Source organism: Dipodomys merriami, unplaced genomic scaffold, assembly GCF_024711535.1.
Source record: "Dipodomys merriami isolate MVZ:Mamm:240054 unplaced genomic scaffold, mDipMer1.0.p SCAF_30, whole genome shotgun sequence".
Taxonomy (NCBI): Eukaryota; Metazoa; Chordata; class Mammalia; order Rodentia; family Heteromyidae; genus Dipodomys; species Dipodomys merriami.
Genome location: NW_027204493.1, coordinates 4717751 through 4729329, shown reverse-complemented (window position 1 = coordinate 4729329; position 11579 = coordinate 4717751). Strand labels below are relative to the sequence as shown.

The following is an 11579-nucleotide window of genomic DNA, read 5'->3' as shown; positions in this document are numbered from 1 at the left end:
AACCTCTAAACCTCTGACCTCCAAAGCTCCAAAGGAGAAGGCTTTTCCCTTTTTTCCCTTTCTCCTCTGCAGGCCTCTCCACTCTCCACAGGCCTGTCCTGCTCTGCTCCAGGAGGAGCCTCTCCACAGGCCTCTCTAGAGGGAGGTCCCAATGGCCCCTCGAGGAGGCCCCAAATGGCTTACTCCAGCAGCCCCAAATGGCCCCTCGAAGAGGCCCCAAAAGACCTCTCAAGGCTTGCCCTGCCATCCACAGGCCTGCCCTGCCCTTCTCAGCTCCAGCAGGCTTTTTCCCCTCCTGTCCTCTCTCCCTCCAGTCCTACTACTCTCCACTTCGCTCACCCTTCCTCCCACAAGACTAGTGGTTTCCCCACTAACCATCTCTGGGCTTCCTAACTTGCAGCATATAAATACCTAGATAGGCTGTACCCCTCCCCCACTAATGGTTTCAAACCATCATTTATGCTCCACCCCCAAGCTTCTCCCTGGCCAATCCCATTAGGCAGCTCAGCATGTGGGGCTCAACGCCCGCCCCCTCCAGCATCACACTCTGCCCCCTATCGGTGGCGTGCCCGCCCCTTTCTGTGGGCATTGACATCAGCCTTTCAGTGTCCTTCTGTCTGGTGGCCCAGTCTGTGGAGCAGTGAGACTCGCCAATGTCGTCCCTCCCCTTCCTTGCCCCTGGCCTCCAGCAGGCCGGGCCACGGGTCATGCTGATTATCCGGCCCCCATGGGTTATTACATTAACAAAGCAATGCTGATGTTAAGGATGTTTAAAAGATAAAATACATTAAATACTCCAATGAGGCACATCAAAGTATTAGTTTATCTATGCAAATGGTGTTTTCAAGTATTGGGCAGCACCAGTCACAAACTATTAAGGGTTTCTTCCAAGGAATATGAAAGGTATTTTAGGATAAAAATGAAAATATTTCATTAAAGTGGAACAGTACCTTGTTTGGAACATTTTGGTGAAAAGTTTTTAAAAGTGAGCTGGCAGTTTGATTCGTCAAGTTTAAGGCAGTTCCTGCCTGGAGTAGAGTATGATTACACTGAATTGAGTTTTGGTTTGCTTATGCAAGAACCCAGAGCACTGGACATGCCTCGGTTTAGTAGCCTTCCAATTAATCATTTCAACAGTGGGTAAAACTGCTAGAGCCTCATCATAAATCAAGGCAATTACAAGCAAAATGTAGTAGTCACAGCAATCACTTATATATCCTCCACAAGAAAATGTTTTTCTTAAGTTTTAATAAAGCTCCATTTTTATTAAATATTTACCATTCAAATTTGTCTGATATTCATGAGGCAAAATACTTTCTGAGACATACACATACTTTTTTTCTTATATTTCCAAATCAGATAAAGTACTTCTGATTTATATCAAACTATTGTGGTCATTTTTAAAAAAGGCACTTATAATCTGGATTAGATTTTTCATGAAAAAAATATTTTACCTGTAATGTTGGCTTACAGATGATTATTCTGACACACACATATATATTCTGATTTTTTGAAAATCAATAGAAAAACTTTAGCTACTCAAGAAGTTGAGATCTGAGGAAATTTTATCACTTTTAGGAAAGTATCAAGTTGTGGCAGAAGATACAGTTTTCAAGAAAAACTTGGAAGCCAGATTCTCAATTTTCTGTTCTCTAACCCCAACTACTCAGGAATCTGAGATCTGAGGATGGTGAGTCAAAGCCAGCCTAGAAGAGAAACCCAGAAACTCTTATCTCCAATTATCCAACCAAAAGACAGTGTGGAGCTGTGGTACAAGTGGTAGTGCCAGCCTTGAATGAAAAAGCCAAGCAAGAGCAAAAGACCCTGAGTTCAAGTTTCAGTAGAGCCACAAAAAGAAGGGGGAAAATACATTAACTTTGAAAACTTGTAATGCCTACCATGAAGTCTTCCAATACTTAAAAAAAATCTCAATGATGTAGGTAGTGATATTTATGGTATATTTTTTCTATTGCCTGATAAAATGTCAAGATTGGAAGTTATATATAGCTCATTAAACTTGATCTCCCAAATGATCAAGATATTGTTACAGAACCATGCAAGAATAAAAGACTTGAGTCAAAGAACAAGATGGATTTCAATTTGATAAAGTACGAAAAAGTAAACTAATAAGGGTTGGGAGGGAGGAAATATTTTAGTTGTATAATGTTTACTAGCCTTGACAAGGTCCTTGGTTTGATCTGTTTGTGTGCATATGAAACACTTTCATAATAGCTGTTAAGAGTAGTGGAAATGTTAATATTTTGGGGGGATGTGAAGGGGATTTATTCAATAATCAAAACATAGAAACACTGCGTTTTTCTTGTGGCCTGCAGACCTACTTGAGTGCCCGTGAGCTCAATCTATTTTCTAAATAATACTTCAACAAGGGAAAAAAATCTGATGTTTTGAATTCCATGGTGTAATTAACTTTAAGAAACTACCACTTGTGAACTTGGTATAGTGATGCATGCTTTTAATCCCAGCGATCAGGATATGGAGGCAGGAAAATTTTCTTGGAGACCTACTTGAGCTACACACAGAGATCTTGTCTTAAAAAAACAAAAACAACAAAAAGAAACTATCACTTTTGGTGCAGTGTCAAGAAGAGCAAGCATAAATTCCTCCATTCAAATCCAGTAGTGGCAAAAACAAGTAAAAATACATAGTGTTACCTTTTATTTAAAAAATGTTCCCTTTATTTTTGAGATATGTCCACACAATGTAGTCCAGGCTAGCCTCCAATTCCGATGCTGCCACAGGCTTACATTCTTATGCCAGGTCCTAGTGATACATTTGTTTTGCTTGTTCTCTACCTTGAGAGGAACTTTTGTAGTAGTTTGATAGTCCCAGCAACAGGCTTTATGGCAGTGTGTTTGACACAAAGTAAATACACAAAAATGAAACCGAAGTCTGGCCTCTGTGCAATGAAACAGGAAAAGTATGAAGTAGTTCATCTGTCTGCAGCGAATACTGCATTAAACACGTAATATTTCACAGTAATAATTTACAAAGCCAACAGCAATATGTAAAGAAAGCCTAGTAAATTTTAACTTATTCCACTGTTCACTTGTAAACCTGTATGTCATAAGCTACCAGATCCTAACTACGCAGAAATTTAAGAGTACCGAAAGGGCTGGGGGAACAGTGCACGTGGAACGAGCGCACACACACGCGCACACACGCACACACGCGCGCGCGCACACACACACGCGCACACGCACATACACATACACACAGTGAAGCTAAGAGTACCAAGGTAACCGACATACGTACTCTGGCTCAACAGTTGGGAGGTGTGGAATTCTAACTTGGGAAGCTCGGGGCCCAGGGCCAGCACGTGCGAAAACCCTCCAGAACCTGCCACACTCCCTCACCCCCACCTCCCGGGTTCTCTTCCCTTCCCTCCCTCCGGTCCTGCCTACCGTCCATCCTATCTCCTAATCTCCCTAGCCTTACCCTCCCCTTTCCACCCCTTCCATCCTTCCCACCACTCCCTCCCCGGTTCCCCGCCCACAAAGCCTCACCTCCAGCTTCGCCCCACCCCTAACGTCCAGAGCCTCAACAACTTCCGCTTTCCCGCTAGCAAAACGGCGGCTTCCCGTCCTCAGACCCGGCAGCCGGAAGTGCGTCTTGACGAGGCGCCGGGACGCTCGTTTGGCGCGCGCGCGCCCTAGGCCGCGGGTTTGAGCTAGCGTCTTGGGCTTTCTCACATTTCTCCCTGCCTTTCCATTATTTCCAGACTCCAGGGTCTCCGACTTCGGAGATGCCGTCGTCTTTGCTGGGCGCAGCAATGACAGCCTCTACATCGGCCGCGTCTCTGCAGGAAGCTCTGGAAAATGCCGGGCGGCTGATCGATCGTCAGTTGCAAGAAGACCGCATGTACCCGGACCTTTCGGAGCTGCTGACGGTGCCTGCCCCAAGTGAGTGATCGGTGCCCATTGGGTGCCCCTACTTGCTCGGCCGAAAGGATTCTGGCCTGATTTTTCAACTTGGTCTTTATCCCCAGAGTTGACCCCCGTGAGAACCTTCTGAGACGGAGAGCGCATTTCGTTGCATTTCAAAGAACAATAAACAGCTCCTTTCGCTTCCCCCCATGCTCATTTTCATCTTTTTGAACAGATTCTCATTTGGAGCAAAAAAGAGGCCAAAATCTAACCCTCATGAGCCTCTCTTGCTGCTGCCAAGTACTGGTCATGTCTCCGTACATTGTTCTGTTAATGCTTGAGTGACATCGAATAGCAAGCGAAGTTAATTTGAAAATCTACCATGTTTTCTCGAAGATACGGTTTGTTGTATGAAGACAGTATTATATGTAGAAGATTCTGAGAGGTGTTAACATAATCTAATGGAATAAGGGAAGAGAACGGAGAAATAAGTACAGAGAGGGTAAAGTGATTGTGTTTACGAAAGACCCGGTGACTGCGAAGTAATTCCTTCGAAGGTTTTAGACTATAAACAATTCCTCGAGGCTAAAGGATTTGCATTCTTTGCTAGAGACTGAATCTTTTATGAGATGGAAATCAGAGAAAGGTATAAGAGATATAGATGCGATTTCTGTTTAGCAGGAACTAAAGGACAGGATAATCTGTACAATGGAAATTAAAAAGAACACTAATAGTTCGTTAAGAAACTACAGCAGAAATGGCAGAAATAAAGATATTTGCACCTGACAGCTGCTTACAAGTTGGCTTGCTCTGTAAAAGTCTGTTTGTTCTATTAGCAACTGTCATCTCACTTTGTCCTCTAAATTTGAAAAGAAGTCCATATATTTTGGTTCTGTTCTTAAGCATATAATCTCTTCTTACGCACTGTCTCTTAGAGCTAATCTCTTCCTTCTCTTTTGTCCTCAATCCTTTGGTTTTCTTTTTTCTTTTTTTTTTTTTTGGTCGGTCGTGGGGCTTGAACTCTAGGACTGGGCACTACCCCTGAGCTCTTCAGATCAAGGCTAGCACTCTACCACTTGAGCCACAGTGTCACTTCCAGCCTTTTCTGTTTATGTGGTGCTGAGGAATCGAACCCAGGGCCCCATGCATGCAAAGCAAGCACTCTACCACTGAGCCAACTTCCCAGCCCCTTTGGTTTTCTTATATTGAATTTAGCATGTGTTCTGAAAGAAGCCCCTTACTTATCATTTCTAGCATGTACTTCTCTGCCTGACAAATTTTCCCAGACTCTCAGTGAAAATCCTTTACATTTTCTTTTTTTTTTTTTTTTTTTGTCGGTAGTGGGGCTTGAACTCTGGGCCTGGGCGCTGTCCCTCAGCTCTTCAGCTCAAGGCGAGCGCTCTACCACTTGAGCTACAGCGCCACTTCCGGTTTTCTGGTGGTTTATTGGAGATAGGAGTCTCACAGTCTCTCCTGCCCGGGCTGGCTTTGAACCGCGATCCTCAGATCTCAGCCTCCTGAGTAGCTAGGATTACAGGCGTGAGCCACCAGCGCCCGGCTCCTTTAGATTTTCTGAAAGTTTCCTTAATCATTTCCATCCTCACTCAAGTTACTAATTGCACCCTTTGTGTTTCTACTTCCATGTGCAATATTCCATTACAATTTTTTTAGGTTTAAATGAAATACCCAAAGTTTGCCTTTGTTTAGGGGCTGGGAAGGTGGCCTAGTGGTAACGTGCTTGCCTTGAAGCATGCCTGAGGCCCTGGGTTCTATTCCTCAGCACCACATAAGCAAAAAGAAAAAAAGCCGGAAGTGGCACTATGGCCTCAAGTGGTAGAGTGCTAGCCTTGAGCTGAAGAGCTGAGGGACAATGCCCAGAGTTCAGGCCTCATGACCGGACCCCCCCACCCCAAAAAAAAAAAAAAAAAAAGAACCAATTGATAGAGCAGTTTCCAGGTACTGAGCCATGGCTTAATCAAATCATGCCTAAGAAAGATCCTGTCAAAATTGTTCGATGCCATAAACATATAGAAATCCTAATAGTAAATGGAGAATTACTGTTTTTTAGACAAAGAGAAGGGCTTTTTTATCCAACCCTAAGGTTACTTCACAAATATCCTTTTATCCTGCCACACCAGCAGGTTGACAAAGGAGCCATCAAATTTGTACTCAGTGGAGCAAATATCATGTGTCCAGGCTTAAGTTCTCCTGGAGCTAAGCTTTACCCTGCTGCAGTAGATACCATTGTTTCAATCATGGCAGAAGGAAAACAGCATGCTTTATGTGTTGGAGTTATGAAGATGTCTGCAGAAGATATTGAGAAAGTCAACAAAGGAATTGGCATTGAAAATATCCATTATTTAAATGATGGGCTGTGGCATATGAAAACATATAAATAAGCCTTAGAAGGAAGGCACTTGGGCTAAATATGGATAGTGTGCAGTATCTGTGTTTGTGTCTGTGTGATGAATTCAATGAATAGCATGAATCAAACAACTGATTGTGATGAATAAATTCTACAGATTCTAAAAAAAAGAGTCTCATGGACTTTCCTGCCCGGGCTGGCTTTGAACCATGATCCTCAGATCTCAGCCTCCTGAGTAGCTAGGATTACAGGCATGAGCCACCAGTGCCTGGCTAACTGTTCCCTTCTTAATAATGACATTTCTCAGAGCACTTAAAGTCAGACTGGAGCTCCTTATTCTGTTTATAGTTTTAGGACTATCACATGTGCAAATTTTAAATACTTATTTTTGTGCCTGTGGCTTAAAATGCTTCTCTAAATACAGTTGATGATTTTAAATGTATGCTTGCTTTTTGTAGGCAATCCCACTGTTTCTGGCATGTCAGATATGGATTATCCTTTACAAGGTCCTGGTTTGCTGTCAGTACCCAACCTTCCAGAGATCAGCTCTATCCGAAGAGTTCCTCTCCCACCAGAACTTGTTGAACAGTTTGGCCGTATCCTACTACTTTGTACTTAACTATTTGATAAATGTTAAAAATTGGTATTTTATCATAAATATTGTTTCTGTTTAATTAATGTCTAATTCACATGAGTCTTATTTAAGATAAATTTAATACCTGAGTAGTTTCTTCTTCTTCTTTTTTTTTTTTTGTGTATTATGGAGCTTAAACTTGGGGCTTGGGTGCTATTCCTGAGCTTTTTTACTCTCCCACTTTGAGCCACAGTGCCACTTCCAATTTTCTCGTGGTTAATCAGAGATAAGAGTCTCACACGGCTAGGAATGTGGCTTACTGGTAGAGTGCTTGCCTAGCATGCATGAAGCCCTGGGTTCTATTTATATCAGTACCACGAAAGAGAAAAAGATGGAAATGGTGCTGTGGCTCAAGTGATAGAATGCTAGCTTTGAGCAAAAGAAGCTCAGGGACAGTGTCCAGGCATGAGTTCAAGCCACAGGATTGTCAAAAAAAAAAGTCTCACAGACTTTGATGCCTAGGCTTGTCTCGAACTGCGATCCTCATACTGGTGCCCAGCTAATTTTATTACTATTATTGTTATAGAGTGAACAAGTCATAGTCGCACATAGACATACTCCCAGCTACATAATTAGACAATTATTCAAGGGGCCTAGTCCAGGGTCTTATGTATGCTAGCCAAGACTATAGTATAAGTATAGCCATTGGCTATACTTAAAGCAATTCTTTTAAGTCAAAAGCTACTGAAACACATTTAAGAAAAATTCTACCTTACATGTATACCTCAGATATGCAATGTAACTGCATGATGGGTGTTTTCCCTCCCATCAGCAGAGCTTGGCTTACAATTGACAGTGACATATTTATGTGGAACTATGAGGATGGGTATGTATTTAAGGCTGGTTTGCTTTAGTGTGATTGGAATTAATATAATTTTTATTGCTTTCTGCAGTTAGTGTTCCTTGAGTACCCTTGAGTTACATTCATTTCACAAATACTATTTTCCCATCATATATTTCACACTTCTGTGCTAGAAGTAGTTCTGAATAAGAATAGTCCTGCCTAGATGGAACAAGCAGTCCAAAAATTTTATTTATTATGTCTTAGTGAAATCTGCTTCCATAAAATAGGGACTTGACAACTTATGAATCTTAGAAATTCACTTTTCACATCTCTGAAGGTTCAGAATCTAAGATCAAGACACTGACAGACATGCTGTCTATTGAGAGCTCACTTATCTTCATATAGCAAAAAGAGCAACAGAGCTCTTTGGAGATCTCTCTTTCAAGGTCATTAATTTACACTCTTGCCCCAGTGCTCCAGCAATTGGATGATGTTACTTGGTTGTCATTGTGCTCATAGCCTAGATAGTAGAGACATTTGGAATATGGTACACCTTTACCTGTTGTTCTTTCTCATTCATGTTTAGACTTAAGTAAGCCTGTGTTCCTGGGTCTTAGTCCTCAACTAGTTTAGTTTGCATCATAGTTTTCATTATATCCTATACCTAGGTACAATTAATAAAAAAAAAGCATAATAAGACCTGTCTTTACATGTATAAAATATTTTTCTTCTATTACTGACAGAGGAGATCTTGCCTATTTTGACGGACTTAGTGAGACTATTCTTGCTGTGGGGCTTGTGAAACCAAAAGCTGGTAAGAAATAAAAAAATACAAGGATGAAATTAATTTTCTATACACAGAGACTCCAAAATGTTTTAGGACTGAATAGTAATACATGTTAAGTAGTTGAGTTTCCCATTAAACTTTTTTTACATTTTATTTATTTATTTATTATTTTTTCCAGTGAGTTTCTTTTTCTTTTTTTTTTTTTTTATTGTGAGAATACCATACTGAGGAGTTACAATTACATGGGCAAGATCCCATCAAAGTTTTATTCTGAATTGTAAGAAATATATAAAATGATTAGGAACACTTAACTATTCTCAGTAATGATGTATTTGTCTTTTTATTGTATATAATTTTTTTCTGACATTGTTACCCATTTCTCTGTATATAATTCTTAAATTTATTTTTGTTCTTTTTTTAATGCTTGTTCTTAATCTATCTAAAGTCTGTATCTTTGCATTTTGTTAGTCTTGATAGCACATGGATGTGAGAACAGCATTCAGAATAAGCCCTAGAGGAGATACAAGCACTGTTTAACTTATAGCATCAACTTTATAATGCCAGATCTAGAGTTACTGACAAGAAGAATGAATTGGTTTAATTTGAAATGCATTTTTGAATACACCTTACTACATGAGGCAATAAGAAAAAAAATTCATCTCATGTCCAGTCCTAAATAAAATTAATTTTTTTTTTTTTGTGACAGTTGTGGGGCTTGAGTTTGGGGCCTGGGTGCTGTCCCTGAACTCCTTTTGCTCAAGGCTAGCAGTCTACCACTGGACCACAGCACCACTTCTGTTTTTTCTGGAGAAAATTGGAGATAAGAGTCTCATGGACTTCCCTACCTGGGCTGGCTTTGAACTGCAATTCTTAGATCTCTGCCTTCTTAGTAACTAGGATTACAGGCATGACCCACCAGCCATTGGCTGAGAAATTACTTTTTTTTTTTTTTTTGCCTGTCCTAGGGCTTACATTCAGGGCCTGGCCACTGTCCCTGTGCTTCTTTTACTCAAGGCTAGCACTCTACCATTTGAGCCACTTCCAGCTTTTTCTTACTAGTTAATTGTAGATAAGAGTCTCATGGTCTTTCCTGCCTAAGCTGGCTTTGAACTACAATCCTCAGATTCTCAGATTATAGGCGTGAGCCACAAGCACCCAATGAGCACTTACTCTTTTAGGACAGAATAATATTCCTCTACATGGATATGCCACATTGTTTTAGTCATCTATAAAGAGATTGTGAATAATGCTCCTGAGCACAGATGTACAAATGCAACTATTTTAATAAAATTAATGAATTTTGTATTGTAACACAGATTTTAAGTAATTAAATGTTGAACTGCTTCTTTCTTTCTTTCTTTCTTTTTTTGGTGGGTTGTGGGGCTTGAACTCTGGACTTGGGCGCTGTCCTTGTGCTCTTCAGCTCAAGGCGAGTATTCTACGGTGTGAGTCACAGCGCCACTTCTGGTTTTTGAGTGGTTTATTGGAGATAAGAGTTTCACAGACTTTCCTGCCCGGGCTGGCTTTGAACCTTGATCCTCAGATCTCAGCCTCCTGAGATTACAGCTAGGATTACAGGCATGAGCCACAGGCGCCCGGCTGAACTGATTATTTCTTTTCTTTTCTTTTTTTTTTTGGCTGGTCATGGGGCCTGAACTCTGGGCCTGGGCACTGTCCCTCAGCTCTTCAGCTCAAGGCTAGCGCTCTACCACTGGAGTCACAGCGCCACTTCCGGCTTTTTCTGCTTATGTGGTGCTGAGGAATTGAACCCAGGGCCTCAGGCATGCAAGGCAAGCGCTCTACCACTGAGCCACCTTCCCAGCCCTGAACTGATTATTTCTTAATGGTGGTTATTTTTGCTACTGTTTACTTAAATGGTCAGACAGTGGTAGTTTAATATTAGAATGACTTATCTAGACTTAGACATTTCATAAAGTGTTGTTAGTAGTTTGATGATAAAACTATACCCAAATGCTGGCTGCTTTTCAGAAAGTAATTTTTCCTATGTGTTTGCCTTAGGTATTTTTCAACCTCATGTACGGTACCTCTTAGTATTGGCGACCCCTGTGGATATAGTGATTCTTGGACTCAGCTATGCTAATTTGCAAACAGGTATGTGTTGTATTTTTTTCAGGTATGGCAACCTACATGTTGTATTTTTCAAAATAACCGCATATTGGCCAGTTAGCATTATAATTAAAAATTAATCCGAAGTATTGAGTTCCAGTGGCTAAGTTAATCATTATTTCTACCAAATTCTCAGACTCTACCAAAATTTAATGATTTAGGGTACTTTTTTTGGGTTCTATAAGTCAGGTCTCAGGTCTTACACATGTTAGACGAGTATACTACTGTTGAACTATATTATATCCCTGGTAGAAAACACATGCACACATATGCACATATACACACTGTTGGTTCTGACTGATTTTGTGGTATTGGAGATCAGATTCAGACCTTTGCACATCTGAGGCCCAGCTCTCTACAGCTAAGCCACCTGTACCCTGTAGCAAAAGTTTTGTATTATGCAGTTTTTTAAAATAATTTTTACTGAGATTAAGTGATTACATAAATTTCACAAATTTCACAGCATTGTGAGCTAGTGATACTTAAAGTCATAAACACATTTTAACCTTCACAAATAGTCATTATCATGGTCTATAAAGTTGGTGAATTCTATGAGCTTTGACAATACAACTATTTTCTTCCACATTGGGTGATATGTACATTTCTTTCCTTTTGCTTAGTGTAAGCTGTTCTCTCATTCCCTCTCACTCCCTCCCCCCCATGTTGCCCTTGAGTTGTTTAGTTCATTTTCATCAATGTCCAGTGCAGCTGATGGGCCCCTCTGTTGTATATTTTCCCGTTTCCCTCTGATTCTGTGCCCTCCTCCTAGCTTTCCTCAGATGTGCACATATATATATATATATATATATATATATATATATATATATATATATATATATGTATATATAAAACATTATGTGGTCAAGAACATGGAGTCATTTAGAAAAGATATGACAAATTAAGTAGAATCCTTTGTTTCTTGAGTCCTGTTTACTTTGTCATATCTCCTTGCATTTTGGATTTAACATCCACATATCAGGGAGACTGGGTGTCATTTA

The 11579-nt window shown here is 40.6% G+C and overlaps 2 protein-coding genes across 2 annotated transcripts in view; both read left to right on the top strand.

The window, feature by feature from the left end:
• The first annotated feature begins 3353 nt into the window (after positions 1 to 3353).
• Positions 3354 to 11579, top strand: part of Nup155 (nucleoporin 155) — a 71832-nt gene continuing 63606 nt past the window's right edge. Inside the window, exons 1-6 of the mRNA XM_070041053.1 lie at positions 3354 to 3623; positions 3740 to 3920; positions 6708 to 6845; positions 7613 to 7709; positions 8411 to 8481; positions 10474 to 10566. Of these exons, the coding sequence (XP_069897154.1) occupies positions 3764 to 3920; positions 6708 to 6845; positions 7613 to 7709; positions 8411 to 8481; positions 10474 to 10566 (556 nt within the window). The 5' untranslated portion in view covers positions 3354 to 3623; positions 3740 to 3763. The remainder of the gene's footprint in view (positions 3624 to 3739; positions 3921 to 6707; positions 6846 to 7612; positions 7710 to 8410; positions 8482 to 10473; positions 10567 to 11579) is intronic.
• On the top strand, positions 5819 to 6372 carry LOC138840659 (malignant T-cell-amplified sequence 1-like). The gene has a single exon (XM_070040931.1). The coding sequence runs from the start codon at positions 5867 to 5869 to the stop codon at positions 6281 to 6283; it is 417 nt and encodes a 138-aa protein (XP_069897032.1). The 5' UTR covers positions 5819 to 5866; the 3' UTR covers positions 6284 to 6372.

What these genes read in the sequence shown, in the direction of transcription:
- LOC138840659 (XM_070040931.1), top strand. Translation starts at nt 5,867, where the DNA reads ATGCCTAAGAAAGATCCTGTCAAAATTGTTCGATGCCATAAACATATA.